The 22,916-nt window shown below is 40.6% G+C and overlaps 1 protein-coding gene, 1 long non-coding RNA gene and 1 pseudogene across 4 annotated transcripts in view; all 3 read right to left on the minus strand.

Moving 5' to 3' along the window:
* LOC311238292 (transportin-2-like) overlaps window positions 1-20,604 on the minus strand; it is a 42,239-nt gene extending 21,635 nt beyond the window's left edge. The window contains exons 1-6 of one of the 2 annotated variants that reach the window (XM_084326319.1): window positions 20,548-20,604; window positions 18,909-19,008; window positions 16,027-16,176; window positions 14,726-14,832; window positions 12,852-12,914; window positions 12,491-12,509 (exon numbers count right to left, since the gene is read on the minus strand). In XM_084326319.1, coding sequence (XP_084182445.1) covers window positions 12,882-12,914; window positions 14,726-14,832; window positions 16,027-16,147 — 261 coding nt within the window. In that variant the 5' untranslated portion in view covers window positions 16,148-16,176; window positions 18,909-19,008; window positions 20,548-20,604 and the 3' untranslated portion in view covers window positions 12,491-12,509; window positions 12,852-12,881. Of the gene's footprint in view, window positions 1-11,945; window positions 12,009-12,490; window positions 12,510-12,851; window positions 12,915-14,725; window positions 14,833-16,026; window positions 16,177-18,908; window positions 19,009-20,547 lie in introns of those variants that run through there. The other variant, XR_014620348.1, reaches the window with a different exon arrangement.
* LOC311237604 (nascent polypeptide-associated complex subunit alpha-like) lies at window positions 242-8,575 on the minus strand (annotated as a pseudogene). Its single transcript, XR_014621088.1, has 5 exons — window positions 8,561-8,575; window positions 5,529-5,604; window positions 5,214-5,360; window positions 3,725-3,853; window positions 242-279 (listed from the first exon to the last, which is right to left on the minus strand). The product of XR_014621088.1 is annotated as a nascent polypeptide-associated complex subunit alpha-like (transcript).
* A 188-nt stretch (window positions 20,605-20,792) lies between the features above and the next one.
* LOC311237772 lies at window positions 20,793-22,876 on the minus strand. The gene is made up of 3 exons (XR_014620313.1): window positions 22,745-22,876; window positions 21,381-21,445; window positions 20,793-20,909 (listed from the first exon to the last, which is right to left on the minus strand). It is a non-coding gene; the product is annotated as an uncharacterized lncRNA (long non-coding RNA).
* Window positions 22,877-22,916: the final 40 nt, after the last annotated feature.

A 22,916-nucleotide genomic window follows, 5' to 3' on the forward strand; every position in this document is an offset into this window, starting at 1 on the left:
TGCCTAGTCTGGATCAGAAAATATAGGAACAAAATGTATCATTGTGAATCAATGAGCTGGGTGTTTCATCATATCCAGACAGTAAAGGGGAAGTATATGTAGTGCATGACTTGTCTGCAATTCATAGCTGCATTGTGCAGCAAATTCTTACAGGGGAAAAAAAACACATCAGAATGGAGGAGGAAAGAAAACGAGTGAGAGAGATAAGAGTGATCCTGACCTCGCAGGTGTTGTAGTCCTGGAGCTCTCCCTTGGAGGCGATGGTCGTGATCAGTATGCCTGGGAGAGAGAGAGACACAGATGTGGAGAGAGAGAACGAGAGTTAAAGAGCACAGTGTTAAAGTCGGTCCCTCCAGGATTGTTTTATAAATGGTCCAGTTAGCAAAACAAAGTCCTCCTGTACAATGTCCTGCACCGTTTAAAAAAATAAAAGGATAAAGTGAGTGACTGGTAGACGCCGGGAGGGGAAAACACGTTCATTTTCGCCACATATGGGAGAAAAAAAAAATACTTTGTCTACAGAAAAGACAGAAGGGGCTAACCCCTCTATCCATTATAACCCAATGTCCCCTGTGTCTCTGGATCAGACAGTATGAATAAAAAGACCATCAATGAAATTCAGAGATGTTGTTATGCATCATTTCCAGAGGGAATCGAAAAGGGAGAAAACTACTGTTAGTTGGTTAAAACTGGTCATCAGTAGTGATGCACGATATATCGGCCGCCGATATAATATCGGCCGATATGGCCGTTTTTTTTACACATCGGTATCGGTCCTATATATATTAAAGGGGAACTATCTTATAAATGGCCTTTGAGTGTTTAGCATTGTTTCCTAGCTATGTGAACTTATATTAATATGATCTATGTCTCAAAATTCTCATATTGGCGCATTCTTCCAATTCTCCTCTCACAATATTCACCCTCACTGAACTGAGTCGTTTGAAAATGTGCCTATATGTGATGTCATAGTCACTGCTGCATGTTAATGTTCAGGCGAAGACAACGCTCCGCAGTGGTTTAGGAGGCACCTGCGTCCCAGGCTCAAAACAGCTCGAGATCTTGAGGTAGAAAAATGCTGTTTTTGAGGACTTGATTAGAAATACAAAACAATGAATAAAAAAAATATATATATTACAGAGGTGTTCCATAGACTCACAGGAATTGTGTAAAAGTGCCCAAATAGTGAAAGTGTAACTGAGGGGTACAATTCCCTGACTGTATTGTTAGATATGATATTGAATACCACTACCTCATGTACTTTAACTTCTGGCCACCCAGTACAAGATATAAGTATGATGAACACTTTTCCACCTGATGAAACGAACCAACACAAATGTACCAAATCGAAGGTTTAATACAGCAAAGGGTGTATACAACGATCACTTAATTACATTTATGATTTGAAATATGGAATATGCACTTTTATGGCAAATGAGTATTCGTAGGTAAATCAACATTGAATGTCCAATCTCTGGTTGCGCAGGGAGTAAGTATACAACCTGGAATATTTAGGAAAACGATAGCGATGGTACTTAAATGATTATAGCTGGATACACTAAGGGGGGGGGGGGGGGGTCCCGCTGGTTGTAAGACAGTAGGAGGGGGGGTTAGAGAAGCCGCTGGCGGTATCCCATCTGGCCGACGGTGTCTTGGGAGAATCCAAAGTCTTGGACACGGTGCCCACAGAACCTCGGGCCGCAGACGAATACAGCTGGACCCTCTGTGGAACGGTATCTGCCGGTCCACAACGGAGAGACGTGAGGCGACCTCACGTGTAGAGCGCCGTCTCACCTGGAGTCCTCTCCGGGGGGTAATTCCAACACTCCGCAGTGTTGGCCTTTATCCATGGAATAATCAAAGCACACAAAGCATAATCCAAGCCGTGGAAGGCTCGCCGTCGTCTGGGTAGAGTAATCCAATATACAGGTCCAGTCGCTCTTGGCCCGGAGCTCCTCGGATGCAATCACCACTAGGGGTCTGACCAGCCTGGTTAAGCGTCCAGATAACGTCAGGAACGATGGGGGTGCTGATAACTGTAGAACTCTAACCGAACGATGCACCATACATAAATAGACTATTATTAGCTTAATAGAATACGTCCAACTCGACGGTATGGTGCCAAACTATGACCATTCAACTATTAATCTACACGATATCTCAATGCCTATTCTGGGCCAAGTAGGCCTTACTACACCGCACGTGCGTCGTGGGGAGGCTTTTGCGTCCGTCACTCTGGTGGAGGGTAAAGAACTGGACTAAAAGAAAGTTCTACTTTACTGGCGCCATATATATATATGCGCTATGAACAAATAGTACCATTCGTATTTCGCCCGACATATTACTGCGCGGAACCGGGGGTTGCCTCGACATGTTAGGCGGCACGATTGAACTTGGACCTAGGGGTATGGCAACCTGGCGCCAGGTTCTCGTCCAATGGTAGAATGAAACTATTATGGGCTGTTTAGTAGAAACGGGGATATTCAATGCATATTGTACAAGGAATATACAGGGGATATCAAACGATATACAAATACAATTAAATATATATATATAAATAAATATACATATTCGGTTTAATCTGATCCTTCACAACAGAAAGAAATAGTAAAATAGTTCCCCTTTAAAAATTATTATTTTTTATTATTTTTTTTATTTTATAGACATGTTTTGGCCTTAAATAGTTTCAAAATATGAGTAATTTCTGAAAATAAGTTACAAAAGTAAAAAAAAATATGAGTTTTGGAAAATAGCCCTTTATTTGATTATCATAAAAAAGTGTTTTCTATACAGAGATATCGACATCGGTAAATATCGGTATCGGCCAGAACAGCAATATTAACACTATGATCGCCGGGAACGAGTTTACACGTCATTCCTAGCCATGCTCATTCTGCCGAAGAAGCCGTAACTCGTCTTTGATGTCAATATTTCAAAAATCTGTCATCGAAATCATATTTCCTTTCCGGAGCCCTGAGACAGTGCAAAGCTCCACTCAACTCTCTAGCGGTTCAAGAGCGCCATCTGGTGGCCGATCGCCAGCCGGAAATTAACCTTTGAACCGGTAGTGCTCATCCAGATGTGGTCCGGGCACTCGCTATCGTTAGAGACTCCGTATTGACAGTGAACATCGATCGGTGCAAATAACTTGAAAAAACATGATTTGGACGTACTCTTTATTCTTAAAAAAAAAAAAAATAAAAATAAAATATATTGGGTCGCACCTAAATCGGCAGGGTCGGTCGGCAACCGGAAACAAACTATTGTTTTTTTTAGGCCCTAGTAATTACACTGAGTCATAATATAGACTGGTTTCAGTGTGTATTAGTAATTACACTGTTTCATAATATAGACTGGTTTCAGTGTGTATTAGTAATTACACTGTTTCATAATATAGACTGGTTTCAGTGTGTATTAGTAATTACACCGTTTCATAACACCGTTTCATAATATAGACTGGTTTCAGTGTGTATTAGTATTTACAGTTTCATAATATAGACTGGTTTCAGTGTGTATTAGTAATTACAGTGTTTCATAATATAGACTGGTTTCAGTGTGTATTAGTAATTACAGTGTTTCATAATATAGACTGGTTTCAGTGTGTATTAGTAATTACAGTTTCATAATATAGACTGGTTGTGTATTAGTAATTACAGTGTTTCATAATATAGACTGGTTTCAGTGTGTATTAGTAATTACAGTGTTTCCTGAAGGGGCCTCTTACCTCTTCCTCTTCGCTCTCCTCCTGTACTGTTGGCGTCTGTGTGTTTTCCTGTATATTTGAAACGGCTTCTCCCTGTACCTTGAACTTTTCTGCGGCAGCCAGCTGGGCTTGCTGGGAAAGATCCTCTATCTAAAGACACAGGAGGAGAAGGCAGACAGATCAGTACTGGATTCTATGCAGCTTGTTGAAGATCATGTTCCACCTTTTAATCGGGCTGCTGTCGAGTCACCTGAATATCTCTGTAGCTAGCTCTATTATATTACCCCCACGCACATCTATACACACTGTTAACCGTTACTCTTCTCAGGACAGAAATGAGTCTTCAGTAGACTCAGAAGAACGAAAGTCACTGTTTCAATCATCATAGAAGAGTCGGTTTGCTCAAAAGATACAAATATATATGCATGGCACTGATTTTACAGCCGTTTATAGGCAAGCTGCATGGCTTTCATGTATATTTAAATTTGTTCAGAATTTGTTCAACGGACACCAACCAAGCCAAGCTAGTAATATAATTAACATGAGTGAACTTAAGTTTAGCATTTCTCTTTTTATATACCAATGGCCCTGCTCTCTACATACTAAAGGAATCTATGTTTTTCAATGTGTATATATCGGTGGGTGACAGCATCTACTCAGACGGATCTATAGATCTTAAAAGTAGCCGGCAGTCAAGTGTGTGTGTTAGCAGCAGATGAGGATTCGGGCTGTGCTGTTAACATCAACAGCTGATAGCCACAGCATCAAGGTTACTCGATCTGGAGAAAGTGCATTACCAAGCCACAGCGTTTGTTTGGGGTAAGAGGGGCGGTAATATCAACATCGCCGTTGCTATAGTGATTTGGGTCAAAGAGCCGTTGTCAAAGACTGAGTGTCACGTAGTAACGAGAAGAGGGGGCAGGGGCCTGTTGCTATGGGGAGAATGTTATGAGGGGTGAGTTCCTTCCGGGGTAAGTTTAAACTGAGACACGACGCACACTCAAGCAGACGCGTTGATCAGAGAATTTCATCCCTCCTCAGCCTCGCCGGGTGGGGGAGGGGAAATATGCCACATCATGCATGGCTACCATGAGGCCCAGAACCAGTGGACTCATGAGAAGAGACGGTGGAGAATAATGAATTTTAGTTCTCCTTCAAAGACTGGTCAAGGACATTACAGAATGGTGTTTCCATCTGGTACAGAGGCTATGTTTATGAAAATAAACATGAGGATCTAAGGAAAGAGATCACGTCTGCAGTGTCGTTTCTTATGACTAACCGATGTACTAAGAGGGGTTGATACAGTGGGTGATAGCCAATGTGAAGTATTGAAAACAAACAACACAGAACAGGGAGTCAAGGAGATGGCGAGATGAGATTGGCTGATTACAGAAACATCTAACAATACAGTATCAGTCATAAAAAAAACAGGTAGGTAGACTACTACCAATGACTGAAATGTAGGTAGAGATGGAGAGAAAGCGAAATAGTATCCGTGCTGGTTACATACCTTAGCCTCACCGAAGACAATGTACGTGTCTGACGCAGGACTCTTGTAGACATCTGGTTTGGTGATGACAAAAAGGATGTTCTTGGACTTGCGAATAGTGACCCTAGTGACTCCCGTGACCTGCCTGAGACCAAGCTTGGACATCGCCTGGCCAACGAGAAATAACTGTTATTATACGTTTAAAAATAACAAATCTATGTCCCAACTTTAATCACTGAAAGACGTGACCCAGGGGAAGCATAGTTAACATAGCAAATAGTAACCATTTACATGAATTATAATGAAGGTTAGGAAGTTCTAAGATGAATACCGTACCTTTCGTGCCTTCTTTTCACTACGGCTGTTTGGCTTTGCTAACGGGTTCCTCATCTATTTCTGCAGCAGCAGCAAGCTGTGGACGAAGAGCACAACATTCAGTCTTCTGGAAACAAATTACATTTAGACCCAACAATAATTCACTTTAGCGGATGAACATAAAAACGGTCACAGCAGGTGTGATGCAGATCACATGACGGTTAACTTTGACTCTTCTCAGGACAGAAATATTGGCTTCAGTAGACTCAGAAGAACGAAAGTCACTGTTTCAATCATCACAGAAGAGTCGTAGACCTGCATCATCTGCTCAAGAGATTCTGACGGTAGCAGAGATGTCTATATACATACAGCAGTCCGTAAGTTAGGACAGTGAAGCATGTCGTTTTGACTCCAGCACATTAGGTAAAGTAGTAACGATGAGGTTAAAGTGTAAGGTGAAGATATTGAGCTCTAATTTGAGGGAGTTTGCATACTTTTTTTTTTTTTGTGAACCATGTAGAAATGAGGCTATAGCTCTTTTTATACATAGGTACCACCATTTTATGGTACCAAAAGTAATTGAATAAATTAACATAAACGTAAGTTGTCTATTTGGGGGGAAAAAGCCTGAACGACTATCATTTTTTTGTTGCTTTTCCTGTAATCAAAGCAGATAGCAATGTCCTTCAACCTCTTAACACTTTGGATGCCAGCCATGACATAACGTGTTAGCAGGCCGCCCCCTGAATGCCCAGCACGACAATTAGCGTGATTTTTTTTATTAGCGATCTGAATTCATATTTCATCAACCGAGTCTACCTTTGGGAAACCAGCCTCATCAGGAGCTCAGATGTGAAAAAGCGCCCCCTATCGTCTCCCAGATGGTAATGCACCCTTTTGGAATGGACTCAATGAAAATGGATGAGAAAAAAACTCCGGAATCCACATTTTACTTCTCACGCATGTAACCGGATGATCCCAGTCATTGTGGACCATCAGAACAGCGTGTAATATGTCTTTACAGTATGTAGCGCTGGATCAATAAAAGGATAGATTTTTGGAATGGCGATCAGGAATTGGAATAATCTTTTTGGATACCATCTGATCTCAGGTAAGGAATCTATTTTACCAGTCTTATGATAATCAGACCTGTTTTCACGGAGATAAGCTTTTCCCCTATGTTTGATATGGCTGTTTGGCTGTGCGAGCGATCAGGAAATATATCAGAGCAGATATCAGATCGCCTATATAGCGTGCATACGTACACATACTATCGATAATCTAGCGTTTATTTGATAACGATTCATAAATAGGCCGAAAAATTAGAACATTTTTTGTGTATTCTAGAATATTCCGTTTATTATGGAATATTTTAATTTCTCTTTAAAAATGAGGGCTTTAAGATGCTATAAAACGGAAATGAACAGATAAAAAAACAATCCGCTTCGACAATGTTGACTGGAAAATGAGTCATTGATAAGCGACGGGCAGATTAGACACAGCCATAATTTAAAACATAGATTAGGCGATATTAACGCCAACATTGAAGTGGATGCTGGGCATTCAAGCACCAAATCGTGCGCCCCCTGCTGGGCACTGAAAGTGTTAACACATTCGGGGCCAACCACGTATATATACGTGTTTTGGATCCAACGCTTGAGGGCCAACCACGTATATATATACACGTGGTAAGGTTGTTTTGGCTTTTATTCCATTGTAATATCCTACTCAATGTCACCGAGCGGCACTGCAGATTTACCCTACTCTTGGAATTCGGAAAAGTGCATTACCGTTTTTTTTTTTAGCTAAACGCAATGCGTGTAGCCGATCGCCTGGAATAGTTTTTGGGACACTGAATTCAGTATGCAGTAAAGGAATATAGCATCAGCCAACATATGGATCTACCAGATGGCGATCGATAACTGGGAAATCCTTTTTAGCAGTCCAACCGGCCACAGGTAAGAGCGATTTGACGTCAATTTCAGCTTGGTCGGGCCTTGCTTTGATAGCCATCCACCCGGTCAGGGAATGAGGCTAATGCAGTTATTGGTCATCAGTAATCAGAAACGACGTCCCCTGGCCCCCCTTTCATGCATTCATGGTGGACCATGATACCGATAAAATGCATTTAGAGTTTTAGCTCTAGACGCCATTCGATTTAACGTTATTATTAGCTTAGCACCCTATATCTCGCTTTCCAGGAAATACCCCAGAACATTCTGCTATAACGTTCATATTCAAGACGCTATAAAATGGGAACGTATTGATGACTTTTTTATAACGTTCATATTCAAGACGCTATAAAATGGGAACGTATTGATGACTTTTTTATTTAAGGCATATTGAAGGGACGGTTTATAGTGTCAATTGACAATGACAATGGACAGATAGCAATAATATAAAGTATAGATTTAACTCTACAAACATCCTCACGCATAGTTAAACCATGTTATGATAAGCTGGCCTTATAGAGTGGGCCCGTCTAATCCCTGTGGCCATCAATGTGTTAACGTTCAACGGTCCTCATGCAGTAGGGATGGGTACCTTTCACATTTGAAATACCGGTACCCAACGATACCTTTTTTCAGTACTTTAGTCTCAAAATGTAATCCGTCTACCCCAGTTGTATAAAAATATATATATATAAATATATAATGTTTGTTTTTTTTAGCTACCTAATTATGGTAAAAGACATGATTATGGCTAAACTTAAATAATATTAATAATCACTATTATGGGTCCATAAAACATTTATTCAGCACTTTTGAATGCATACATTAATTCCAGACTGACTGCTGAAAGATTGTACAATTTAAACATTTTCTCTTTGCATACAACAAAATGTGCATTAAAGTGCATTTTCTTTTCTCTGTAGGATAACTACAACAAAGTGCATTCAGAACAAAGCCAATGTGCTTTAAAACTGCATAAAGATCTGCATAAAGACACACACACACGAGGGAGAATAGCAAGAGCAGACTGATGTTACTGTCGTGGTTACCGAGTCATAATTCACGGCGTTCTAGCCTACATGGAAGGACTGTTGTACTTACATCTCCATCTCCCATGACTCTTAGCGGGGGATGACGTCGCTTACGAGGGGAACGGAAGCGTATAGCTTAATTTAGTTAGCAGCTAACGTTAGTTAAAGGTTTTTAACCGCGACAGGCATATAGTAATGGCAAGGATATAAAGCATGTTAAAGACACATTTATTGGACGCGTTGCTCGCAGAGTTTACATAGAACAGCGCGATTCCCAAGAGGAGTTATCACAGGCTGTAGAACGCAGGACTGAAGAGCTTAAACTAAAGTGTGGGTACTGCTCAGCCCCTCCCCGCAGCTGGAGCGTTATGCGACTGTAGCCGCGTTTTGAATATGTCATCACAACACGTTAGGTACAGACAATTGGCACCGATGGATCTAGAGTTGTTCCGATACCAGTATCGGAAATGCCGCCGATACTGCCTAAAATGCTGGTATCGGTATCGGCGAGTACACGTAAATTCTAGTCTCCGATCCCATGACGTCATTCATCTCCTGTGGAGTGAGGATTATAAAATGAATGCGTTTTAAAGTGTGATGCTGTTTGTCATTTTAACAGCAGATACTTTCTTAAATTCCATCGTCCCCGACAGAGCGTGTGACGGGGAGCTCGGACGGGATGTGTTTTGCTTGCTGGTGTTATGATAGCATTAGCTGAAAAGCTAGCTAGTTGGAACAACATCCGCTTTAACGTTACATCAAATCAGATGATCGCCTGTCCTTTCTCCAGGACCTGACACTGTCAGTCTATCAACAATAATGCACCCACGGTGAATCGTATTTAAGTCAAGTAGCTACTGACTAGCGTTAGCAGACTAACGTTATCAAATGTCAATGCGGGGAAGACGAGCTAGGTCAGCTAGCTTAGCTTGATAACGGTACCGTGGCTAAAGTTGGTGCTATTCATAATCCAGCAATAATGGCTGCAGACCTGCAAGCAAAGTACAGCAAGTTCCAAGTGCCAAAGGATAAGAGTCTGAGGCGGAGTCTCAAAAGAGAATGTTGAATATTTATTTTGCATCGAAAATCACAACATGAACGTTACTACTAGCCAGGGCCTCTGCTACTAACAGACTGGGTAGCGAGTGCAACACCGTCTAACGTCCGTGCGGATCATTGGAGTAGGGTATATCTGCAGTGCCGCAGCCCCATACTCATTGATTACCGTACTTTTCGGACTATAAGCCGCGGCTTTTCCCCCCATTTTTCGACCCTGCGGCTTATATAACGGTGCGGCTTATATGTGACTCGATGTGACCAAACCCGAAAATGTAAAAATCTAAATATTGCTTTTTTGACTGCATTGAAATGTTATTTATCTGTTCCCTTATTTGCTAAACTTAATACAACTTGTAAATAAGTTCATTCTTGTTATTTGTCTTACAGTATTGTGTCCCAATGCTAATTACATATGGTAATTAAACATTAAAACACCTGCGGCTTATAGTCCAGTGCGGCTTATAGTGCGAAAAGTACGGTATATACTATTATACAACCTGGAAATGGATCGGGCATTTCTCCATCCCATAATAGAAAAAATTCTGTTCCACGCTCATCTGCCAGCGGCGCGAGGAAGCCACGGTAAGATTCAGCGTTATATTCTAACGTCTTCTATACTAACTGATCTGATGAACATATGACCCACTCTGGATGAATCATCCAACGCTGCCCACGGAATTATAAACGATCCCCCGCCCATCCGGTCATCATCAGATGATGCGTAGAAACTTCTAGAACCACGTCCAGTTGAAATTTTTTATCTCGCACAGATTCCTACCAAACTGTATTTGATCATCAATATAATGCATTTAGGGCTATAAATCACTTTCTGAAGAAAGCTGCAGAAAATGATAAAAACACTTATACTTTAGACCATATTTTAGTATGAATATGTGAATGAAAAAGTTTAACGTTGCTACACCCTGAACAATACATATAGGACATTGAATGGGCCATAATAATGGCAATTTAGCAATAGAATTTAAAAAGTTATAGCCCTGCAAAGAAGGGGAACTTCTCCATGTTAAATAGGGCTGGCGAGGGATGGTAAATTATGAATTTAACGCCGGCGATCAAAGTGTTAATATCGGTTATCGGTATCGGCCACAATTTTCACATCGGTGCATCACTAGTCATCAGTGACATATTTTCACTACTAAAAGTGATAACGTTGTGTGGGAAGAGTTGTGCATGCGAGTGTGAACCAGGAAAACAAACAAGTACTGGAGTAACACATGTCGCATTGGAATTAAGCTACCGGACACTGAAACGGACGCGTTATTTTTTTTCTGTAGCCGCATTTCTGGCAAGACGCTCTCTGATTGGTTTCTACACTGGTTAAGCTTAGGCACACTTTCGAAGTTGGTTAACCCTTTCTCCGCCAAAAACATCATACAACGGGTTTCAAGTTCATGCGAATTCTGCCAGATCACGGCGTACGACGTGATTCTGATCATATTTCATATTTTCGCCATGGTATTCATATTTCACTCACGGAGCCTTGTCGGCTGCTGTGTGAGCCAGCACAACTCTGCAACGCTTCAATACTGCCACCTGGTGGCTGATCTGCGAGTTGCAACCGGAAGTGGATCTCTTGTGATCCCGGTGCGTCTCCCTATTCCGTCCGGGCACACGTATATCGTCGCGGGACTCAATACACACAACGTGGATATGGGTTGTTGCCATAACTCAATAATCTACATGATTTGAGAGTGTATTAGTAATATACAAACCGGAAATGGATCGCCTCGATCTCCACCACATAACTGGGATCTGTTTGCTCCACTGGGATCCGTTTGCTCATCGCCCAACGCTAAGAGGAGACTGACGTGAGTTTCAGCGTTTGTTTATCATTTTCGATACAAACTGCTCTGATCTATATATCACCCATACTACATAAATCATTTAACGCCGGTCAAGGAATTATTATTAGAGTTTGTCTTAGAGCGTGACGGCAAGTTCTTTCGACGGTTAAGCTTAGGCACTCTTTCGAAGTTAGTTAAGGTTAGAGTTTGTCTTAGAGCATAATATGGCGATAGAACGCCAGGTAGTTTGCAGGCTGTTTGACGCGGAAATGGGCAAAGACACAGCTCGTCACGCAATTGGGCAAACATGTCAGTGGCCAATCGCGATAGGAAAATAAATTCCCTTTTTCATATTTGGCGCCTCCGATTGGCTCAATTTAGTTTCAATCTGTATGCAACTACAAATCATATTATACCAGGTAGCCAATCCCGGTCAGACTGCGACTCAAATGGACGGATCTCCCCAATCAAATTGACGGAAATCCATCTGGAGATGGAACGCTTTAATGCATGCATCACAATACCAGCAGCAGAACAGACCCAGTTGTCCAAGTAAAAACTGACGTTATTTGGAACAATTAAGACACTTACCTCAGGCTCAGCACAGCAAGACAGGCCTCTTCATGGCACCTCTGGTCTGCAGTGAGGGAAGACCTGAGAACATTAGAAGACAAGTAAAAGTGTTAAGGGTACAATCTTCCCAAAAGTAGCTTAGCACCATTTACACAACAATTAAGATGCACTTTAGTATAGTATTATTTACACTGGAGCAAAGATGTTCCTTTGAAGGGAAAACCAGTCCTTGAGTTTCACAATTATGCAAACATCTGGACCCTCTGGACTAAAGTAAGTTTGAAGTGTTGGTTAAAGTTTGGGGGCTGTTAATAACCAAGGATGCATTTCTCAAAAGTTAATGTAGCATTATTGTATAACCCAGTTTGGATTATTGTTACGCTGGTCAGTCAGTTAGTCACAGTCTCACCACCATATTGTCTGACGGGTAAACGGCAAAGTTATGAATTCATCACAATACCAGCAGCAGAACAGAGTTGTCAAGAGATCAGTGACATTATTTCATGGCAACACTTGCCTCAACTGTAAGCCTCCCGTCTGAAACCTCTGGTCTGCAGTGAAATGTGAAGCCAGTCAGCCATCCTTGCATGAACACAGGAAATACAAAGTCAAGGGTAGTTTGACAGAACAATTAACTGGCACATATTTATTAAGTACTTATTGTAATGATCCATTTAGTTGATTAATGAATGAGGACTTGGGTTGGTCAACGATGTTCACGAGTTATAATTTCACCAATGCCATTGTGAACATTGAGAGTTGTGTGCGATTACGCTGGTAATTCAGTTAAGTCACAGTCTCACCACCAAATTGTCTGACGGGTAAACGGCAAAGTTGTGAAGTCATCACAATACCAGCTGCAGAACAGACCCAGTTGTCCAAGTAAAAACTGACGTTATTTGGAACAATAAATAAGACACTTACCTCAGGCTCAGCACAGAAAGACAGGCGTCTTCATGGCACCTCTGGTCTGCAGTGAGGGAAGACCTGAGAACATTAGAAGACAAGTAAAAGTGTTAAGGGTACAATTTCCCAAAAGTTGCTTAGCACCATTTACACAACAATTAAGATGCACTTTAGTAGAGTATTATTTACACTGGAGCAAATATGTTCCTTTGAAGGGAAAACCAGTCCTTGAGTTTCACAATTATGCAAACATCTGGACCCTCTGGACTAAAGTTTTTTTTTTTTTTTTTTTTTTTTTTTTTTTTATTATTGCAAAACAAAAATTATTAAAAGTCAGTACTCAACACAATGCATAATGAAACTAACAATTAAGGTGGCTAAAATGACATGAAAGTACAGAAACAGAAAACAAAAAAAAGTCTATAATAATATTTTACAGTATACAGTGTATATCCAACGAAATTACCAATTATACCAATGCCTTATACAGGATATACCCCTAATACCTATTATCTAAAACCCTACACACATATGCTCCAGCTCGAACCCCCCCCTCCCGGACCCCTCCTTGGATAGTACCTCCATTATCCCTCACTCCTAACCAGACACTACCATTATAAGCTAGCTTTTATTCTCTCCACCACTTCTAACCACATTGACATTTTGGATTCGTTAACCCAGAATTCTTGCTGTAGATATTTCTTGATAAATCACATCGAGATATGTAAGAAACCAAACCTAAAGTAAGTAAGTTTGAAGTGTTGGTTAAAGTTTGGGGGCTGATAATAACCAAGGCTGCATTTCTTAAAGTGTCTGTACCTTGTATATAGTTAAAGAGATAAACATAACAGAGTCTGTACCTTGTATATAGTTAAAGAGATAAACATAACAGAGTCTGTACCTTGTATATAGTTAAAGAGATAAACATAACAGAGTCTGTACCTTGTATATAGTTAAAGAGATAAACATAACTGAGTCTGTACCACAGTCTATATCAGACCTGGGCATTGTACGGCCCGCAGGTGATTCTGACCGGCCCGCGAAAGATTACATGATAATAAAATATAAAAAAAAAAATATTAATTTTTTCTTTTTTTTTTTACTTTTTTCTCACACTGAATGAAAAAAAAGAACTGAACACTAAAATGTGGAAATATAACAAGTGAAATGGGACACTTGATATTTTTTCTCTTTTTTTTTGCACAGTTCTGAAAACATTAAATGTTTAATATAGGCATGTAAAGTAAAAAAGGCTACAAAATTGGGACACTTTTCTTTACACAGTTCAGTGACATGTCTTGTTTATTTTTGCTATAAGATGATGTGATGTCTTTAGAAAGCTAAGAAAATCCTTGTTTCAATAGTATATAAAACTCAAAATGCCCTTTGTTATTAATGTTTCACATTTTGTTTATCATTTTGGAAATAAATTCTATTTGAATAAATGATATTTTTGAAAGCTAACCTCACCTTTTAATTGCCAAATAATAACATTCTTACCAGGGGTCAAAACAATGCCATTTACTGCTTTTTATATAGAAATAAAATGTATATTATGCATAATTGAGTTTGGAATTTTGGCCCGGCCCCCCAAACATATTTTCAGTTGCTCATTCGGCCCCCTGGGAAAAATAGTTGCCCACCCCTGGTCTATATAGACCAGTAGAGGAGTCTGCCTAGTCTGGATCAGAAAACATAGGAACAAAATGTATCATTGTGAATCAATGAGCTGGGTGTTTCATCATATCCAGACAGTAAAGGGGAAGTATATGTAGTGCATGACTTGTCTGCAATTCATAGCTGCATTGTGCAGCAAATTCTTACAGGGGGAAAAAACACATCAGAATGGAGGAGGAAAGAAAACGAGTGAGAGAGATAAGAGTGATCCTGACCTCGCAGGTGTTGTAGTCCTCAGAGTTGAGCAGGTTGCACAGCTGGGGAAGCAGCTCGGGCCACATCTGGAGCTCTCCCTTGGAGGCGATGGTCGTGATCAGTATGCCTGGGAGAGAGAGACACAGATGTGGAGAGAGAGAAGGAGAGTTAAAGAGCAGTGTTAAAAGTCAGTCCCTCCAGGATTGTTTTATAAATGGTCCAGTTAGCAAAACAAAGTCCTCCTGTACAATGTCCTGCACTGTTTAAAAAAATAAAAGGATAAAGTGACTGGTAGACGCCGGGAGGGGAAAACACGTTCCCATTTTCGCTACATGGAAGAAAAAAAAGACTTTGTCTACAGAAAAGACAGAAGGGGCTAACCCCTCTATCCATTACAACCCAATGTCCCCTGTGTCTCTGGATCAGACAGTATGAATAAAAAGACCATCAATGAAATTCAGAGATGTTGTTATGCATCATTTCCAGAGGGAATCAAAAAGGGAGAAAACTACTGTTAGTTGGTTAAAACTGGTCATCAGTGACATATTCGTCAGTCAGTGGCCAATCGGAGAGCGTCAGTCAGTGGCCAATCAGAGAGTGTCTGCCAGAAATGCGGCTACGGAAAAAAATAGCGCAAAACGGACGGACACTGAAATTGTGGCTAACTAAACAGAGTTGTGCTACATGGAACCAAACAGAGCAGACTGAGTGGAGGCAATGTAACGTTAATTATTACTAATGGTAACCATTATGAATGTTTTTTTATTTTTTATTAACAAGTATTAAGTGCAATAAGCTCAATAAACAGATAATATACCGGTGGAAACCCTCATGTGCACCTCTTGAAAATGTCAACAGTCCATTTGTTTCACAAACTACGCATACAAAACGAATGGCAGTCAATCAAAAGAGGTGAAACCGATCGACAAGTCATTCTTCACAACTGAACAGATGTGACGAAGCCCTGCACATTCTGACCAGGGTGGGAAAATAACACTCAACCAATAAAGTTGATTTTGAGCTGTGGTCTGTAGATTTGCTCGACCATACTAGTCAGTTCTGACATATTGGCCGGCTTGACGGGTGAACAAATGGTTAAAGAAGAAGTTGCAGCGCGTGGTCGTAAGGAAGGTGGACGTATGAAGAGACTGAAAGTAAAAGTCATTTCTATGGGAATTCACACCAACCTATACGGCCCCACAGGACACGTGTTGTTTTGTCTTATTTGAATATCGTCTTGTAACTCGACATCATTATAAATGACAACCTCGACGATCTTTTCCGAGATGTAAATAAAAGTGTTTGAATGAAATCAACTCACCGATGGTGGCGCGGATGAGGGGCGAGGGGTCACCGATGTTGTTGAGACATTGAAGTCGACCACAGTAGGGGGGGGGGGGGGGGGAGTTCTGGTAGTGGGCCTTCACATTATTCTTCAGCATCAGTCCGCTCAAAGAACGAGTCGGCTCATCTGGATGAGGGGGGGGGGTAAGGAAGGTGGAGAGGTTAGGTTAAAAATAATAATTATGAAATAGCACATGGGGGGGGATAATGTCCTGCAAAAATAATGAAAGAGATGAATCTCACTCTGAAATGCCATGAGGCACGTGGGCGAGCAGTAGGGCTGGCAACGAATATTCTAGATTTGAATTAATTAATAATAGATTTGAACATTTATATAATAGATTGTGAAAACTTCTCGTGTGGGCCTGAATGCGCTGCATGACTGATGGGAGACACGCAACGTCACTTTCATGGAGCTGAAGAACATGCCAGTAGTAACAACTGTGTGGCGTGATGGCAGAGTTCAGAACCCAAATGGGTCGCAAAGACAGCGATTTGCACTCAAGCAATCTATCAACTTGTGGAACCTCGAGACAAAGTTGTATGCAAGCCATGTAAACTTACAGCTCACCTACCTCCTTTTTTATGCCAATGCTATTTTAAGAGTTCTAGTGTCAAGAATATAAGTAGCCTACTTTTCAGTTTATAGCACTTTATTGTATAATGAAATAGACTGAAGAGTCATGCACCTCCCCAATGGTTTCATACCATTTCCCATTTTATGCCAAGGAAAATATATCGTTTCATCTTTATCACACCATGCTCTGAGGCACGTTGCCGTGTATGAATGTCCGTTCTATATACCGCAAACTTCATTCATTTGTTCTCGCTCCGAGAGATGGCCCCTTCTCAATCTAGCAACAATTTATCCTCACACAGAAGAGAGAAGGGGGGGGGGGGGTATGTAGGTATGTTGATCTTAAATGTCCCGTGTCTTGCTATTCCTTTCACTATTTGGGCAATGTACACAATTACGTCTATGGAACACATCTGTAAGGTTTTTTTTTCCCAAAAAAAATTCATTGTTTTGTATTTCTAATCAAGTACCGGTAACGGGAAACCTAGGGTTTCACCCGATCGCATTGAACGTTTTCGGGACCCCCGATCCATATGTTGTGGTGGGTTATATCGTGGACCAGATGGCGATCAAATAATTGGAATATTCTTTTTGGAATACCACCGACCACAGGTAAGGACAATGACAAATCAAATCAAATTTATTTATTTATAAGGCCCGACAACACACGTTAATGTCCCCATGGGCCGTACAGGTCTTCTTTAAACAAGTCAAGAAGAAAACATAACAATAAGTCAAGAACAGAACAAGAACACCATAAGGTCCAAAAATGTTTAGATGAATGCAAAAAAAATAAATTAAAGAATGCAAGCACTCCCAGACATACCCCACGCGAAGGTAAGGAAAAACTCACTAAAACCTAACAATAGGGAAAAAAGCTCCACAGGCAGTGTGGAGGAGAGAAACCTTAGAAGGGCCATTCAAGGGGGGATCTCCCTTCTTAGATGTCGGTGATAGTAGTGTTGCAGACGGACAGTTGGTAAGCATGCACTCATGTGTGTAGTGGAACACAGATGAGTGCATGCAATAGCAACTGAACATTTTTAAAGATTAAAGATAAAGCTAATAGCGATAGCAACTGAACATTTTGAAAGATTAAAGATAGAGCTGATAGCGGATCTATTTGAGGAACAGGGGCGGCGCAAAGAGGGTCACGTCCTCCCCATCAATTTCAGCTTGATCGTGCAAGGTTATCATACCACAATCTGACGTAAATTTCAGCTTGATCGTGCAAGGTTATCATACCCATCCCCCTGATCGGCGTGTGTTGTAACAAATTACGTTACTGGCAATCAATTAATCAGAAACGACCCCCGGCTAGCGGCTCCCTTTCCGGGCTCTTAGCAGACAGCTTAGCTTAACATAACAGACCGACAGTAACTAATGGGATAACTGGGGTTGCAACAAAAGTGCAACTAGGGCTAAAAACACAATGAAATAATTATAATAATAAATAATATATCCTTCTTAGCAGACTTCTTAGATTAACATCCCAGGGAACTAATGGGATAACTGGGGATGTTGTTTGCTCCTGACAAAGAGTCTCAAGTCTGGGGTGATGGTAGACAAAGCAACTGAGGTCGTGCTCAATGTCCAATCTGTTCCTCTGCTTTGTCTTCAGCTGGACCAGAGCTGAGAAGCCACTTTCACAAAGATAGGTAGTGCAACAACAAAAAAAGTATTAAAAAAAAAAAAACACCATAGATGCAAAAATTCGGCGTCGACGTGTTTTTATGATAAGACGTCGTCGATTATGTCGACTAATCGTTGCAACCCTACTTTTTTAAGTGTACAAAAGGTCATGGTAATTTAACTGTAATACAATGCCTGCTATACTGGAGATGTTAGAGAAAAGATTCAAGTATGTGGTCTGCAAATTAGTCGTAAGTAGGGACAGAGATCCAGTTACTGTGGAAAGCAGACAGGCTTCTCTACCAAAGAACTTTCAGTCCTTCACCAACACAACAGCTGGGAGGAGAGGGTTTCTTTGGCACGCTACAAAAATACATTGAATCCTGTGGAAATACAGAGTCAAGAGCCACACTCACGTCAGATGTTCAACTACTATGCATCATGACAATCAGCTTTGATAGAACAATCTAGAAGCACAGGAGGTGCAGGTGTGTGCCACTGCTCTCAGCTGGTGAAATCAGTTCTCATGATTAGATGTTTGAGAGGTTTCAAAATCTATTCCGATATACAATAAACTCTGCGATAAGCCGGGGATCAGCGGTTTGCGTGATGGTTTTTGGTCGAGCGGTGAAATAATAAGTGATAAATACCTGCGTATCGCTTCCCAGTTTCTGGAAGATCTCGCAGATCTGGTCCTTGAACCCTCCGCTCAACATCTCGTCCAGCACAAACATGTTGTGTACTTGGAAGCTGGGCACGACAAAAGAACATTAAAATGATTGAATTCACCAGATACAAGTCAAATCCTATAGACACTCTTTCATACAACCCCCTTGCATCAATTGTAAGTCTAAGTAGCTTCATCCAAAAATATAAATACATCTGGCCTCCCTCTAAAGTTAATGAACTCTGTGACCCCAGTGCTTTCAGGATCTAAACGACGCCGTGTTCAGCCAGTGATGTTTCTGATCATGGGTCCAGAGCCTGTTGTTCTGAACACTCCAGCCAGCAGAACGCTGTCTGGGGAAACAGAACACTCAGGGGATTCAGGAGTCAGTTGACACGCATGGATTTCATCATTACACAGCGTCTTTTATTATTACCAGCATAAAAAAACTACCAGCCAAAAATGATAAATAGCTTTTCATTATATCGCCATGTGTTATTACTATATAATACTCTCATATGCCATTTTCAATTAATATAATAAACAACAAAAAGAATATTAGCATCATTTTGAGTGGACTGAAGGAATGAGTCAGTGTTAATAGTTTAAAATACAGATCATTTATTAAAACATATATATTTAGTGTAGGGCTGTCCCAAATACCATTTTACAGGATTTGAATACTCCTTGGTGTTTCCGAACGTGTATAAACCACCATTAAAAACAATAAGATTAACATTTCATAATTAAACAATCAATTACAATTTGGCTACCATTCTGTTCCATCCAGTAGCAACCAGAGACATCACGTCAAATTCTGAACACTGTTGTACTACCAGTATGCTTCTGCGTGTATAGTGTGTACGTACATCCACACGGGGAACCGATCTTTTTAGTTTATTTAAAAAAAAAAAAGTGTCTGTGTTTCAATAGACTTCGCTCTTTTATTTTGAAACCCCCCGACCGGAAGTATTATTGTTATCGCTAGAAAGAAAGAAATCTGATGAAAGAGAAATTTACATTATAAAAAAGCAGATAATTCATTGACTGTTTTTGCTGCACGCCTGGTGATACTAAATCCAGATTGAACTCTGCCATTTGGCCGATCCATAGACGTGAGACTTGGCCATGAGGTCATTTATAGGCCTGATATTCTATATTCAAATTGCATGTGTCCGGATGGCAGAATTCAGTACTGCATCTACAAAACCTTCTGTTAAAATCATCTGCCCTTTATTAATTTGCTTAGATTTTTTGTACACGTGATCTCAAGAAGTTGTTGAATGAGCTCAGTATAAATATTCTTTACCAGACATGAAAAATTGCCATTCTCCTTTGGTTCATTGCAATTTAGTAACAGAATATCTCTGACACTGGGAACACATTGTCCGAGATGTCCCTAAATACCAAGAACATGCAAATGAACCTAATAGAAGTGGAGCAATCTTCCATTTACTTTATTTTTAGGTGGATTTTCAGAAAATATGGCTAGGGCTTAAGAGGTTAACTATGAATGAAAACAACACCAAGTTAAAATCTTTTAGACGTTTGAAAACCTTGTTCCACTGAACTTGATATGGTTCTTTATTTGACATGGTTACTAATTTTACATGAACACTCACCTTGAAAAGCACCAAGGAGACAAACAGCGCATCCTTCTATGGCAGCTCAGGCTTGTAAATGGCATCTAGGAAAACAAAGTTGGTGAGACGTTAACATCCCAGTCCATTGAAGACGATACAGTTTGGTCACAACCATGTCATGTTCAGAAAACCGAGAGTCACCACTAACAATCTGACGGTAATTCCAGCATTTCAGTTTAGGTTTCATCAGCACAATGACTGCTGCAATTCACAAGAGGTTCAGTGCTCGTTAAACCTACCTCTGGAGACGTCACCTTCAGACAACTTCTCTGGAGACGTGACCTTCAGACAACTTCTCTGGAGACGTCACCTTCAGACAACTTCCTCAGGCTGAATCCCAACTGTAAGAAACAAACCGAACGTTATGAAGATGATCATATGATTCACACAGAAGTCAGTGCAGGTTTGAAGCCTCAGAAGTTACAGAATCGTCAGTGTTGCATCAGACTCTTCATATTTCATGTTTACATCACAGACTAAAGGTTTGAGGAACGAAAAATGTAACCCTTTCAGTGAAGAACCATATAAGTCAGTTTTAAAGTTTGACGACTATGTATCGGCAGTTGTGAAGTTAATCTAAATCACTTGGGAGTGATATATCACAAGAAATTACTCAGCCTCTACAGTCTTAACTATGAATGAACACAACACTAACTTACCATCTTTAGATAATAAAGTACTCAACCTCTACCGTCTTAACTATGAATGAACACAACACTAAGTTACCATCTTTAGACAACGTTTGAAAACCTTGTTCAACTGAACTTAATATGGTTCTTCATCAGAGTTACTCAATTAACATGAACACTCACCTTGAAAAGCACCAAGTAGGCAAACAGCACATCCCTTCATGGTCATTCAGGCTTGTTAATGACATCTAGGAAAACAAAACAAAAGTTGGTGAGACGTTAACATCCCAGTCAATTGAAGAAGACAGTCTTCACAAGTTGCGAGTGCTTAAAATATAATAGCATTAGATCTAAATAACACGTTGATAGTCAGTGAGTTGCTTCCAGTCAACATGCACGCACGAAACAGATAATTTGTTCATACATTTTTCAAATAGACGCTAAATTATCGATATTATACAAGTCATCATGCACAAACAGAAGCGGCGTCTGAAAAATAGCTTCTCCGTACTTCTCGGGTTTGGTGCCGAGCATGGCGAGTTAACCCGACTTTTCTCGGGTCTGGCCCCGAATGTGTTAATGTAGAACAAATGGCTGAAGGGAGCATCATGCAATAATTCCTGTGATCAGAGGTTAGACCAATCAGTCATGAATTGTCAGACTGGGGCGGTACTAATTAACTCATCACTTCCAGGAGGAAAAACAGTAGGAGTGTAACATTTATTAAATTCTCAAACCGCTACATCAGTCATACAAATGTACAAATGCTATAAGGTGGCAAGAAATGCACTATAAACAATACTTTGCGGCGTCGTTTCTTGCGCTAGCCTCTTGTTAGCCAGCATTAGCCTTAATAGCTTTGAGCTAAGGATCGTTGCCGATGCATAAAGTATTGTTTATAGTGCATTTCTTGCCACCTTATAGCATTTGTACATTTGTATGACCGTCTATAATGCTCCCGTTAGGTTTTTCTGGACGTTTTGGTAATGATTTTCACTATAAAATCATATTTCTAAATGACAGGAAGTTGATAAACTGGCCGGAATAGCTTTGAGCTAACGGATCTTTGCCGATGCATTCCATTCTAAACGTAACGTTAGTTGTTCAAAACATTACCCGTCTATATAATTTGTTCCTCAACGTTATATAGACGGGCCATGTTTTGTAAACTAACGTTATGTTTAGAATGGAATGAATACATGGGTCGGGAAAGATAGTTAGCTCAAAGCTAATCCGGCCTGTTTAACCACTAGCTTCGGTTAGCTAATGCTGGCTGAGCAAGGAAACTAACAGTAAACGTTTTTACATGAAATACAGCCCAAAAACCCTGCTGACAAACGTTTGCTTATTAAATACATTCTATACTATAATAATACAAACGTTTCATTGCCTCTCTGTGACGACAAAGTTGTTTAAATAAGGGGAGAAAAGTAGCTAAAACCAATGTATTTGGATGGGACAGGAAGTGCCATTGGCAACCGGAAATGGCTACTTTCAGATTGTGCAAGTGGAGAATTCACAAGAGGTTCAGTGCTCGTTAAACCCACCTCTGGAGACGCCACCTTCAGACAACTTCTCTGGAGACGTCACCTTCAGACAACTTCTCTGGTGACGTCACCTTCAGACAACTTGTCTGGAGACGTCACCTTCAGACAACTTCTCTGGAGACGTCACCTTCAGACAACTTCAGACAACTTCTCTGGAGACGTCACCTTCAGA

Source organism: Notolepis coatsorum (genome assembly GCF_963971535.1).
Source record: "Notolepis coatsorum genome assembly, chromosome: 12".
Lineage (NCBI taxonomy): Eukaryota > Metazoa > Chordata > Actinopteri > Aulopiformes > Paralepididae > Notolepis > Notolepis coatsorum.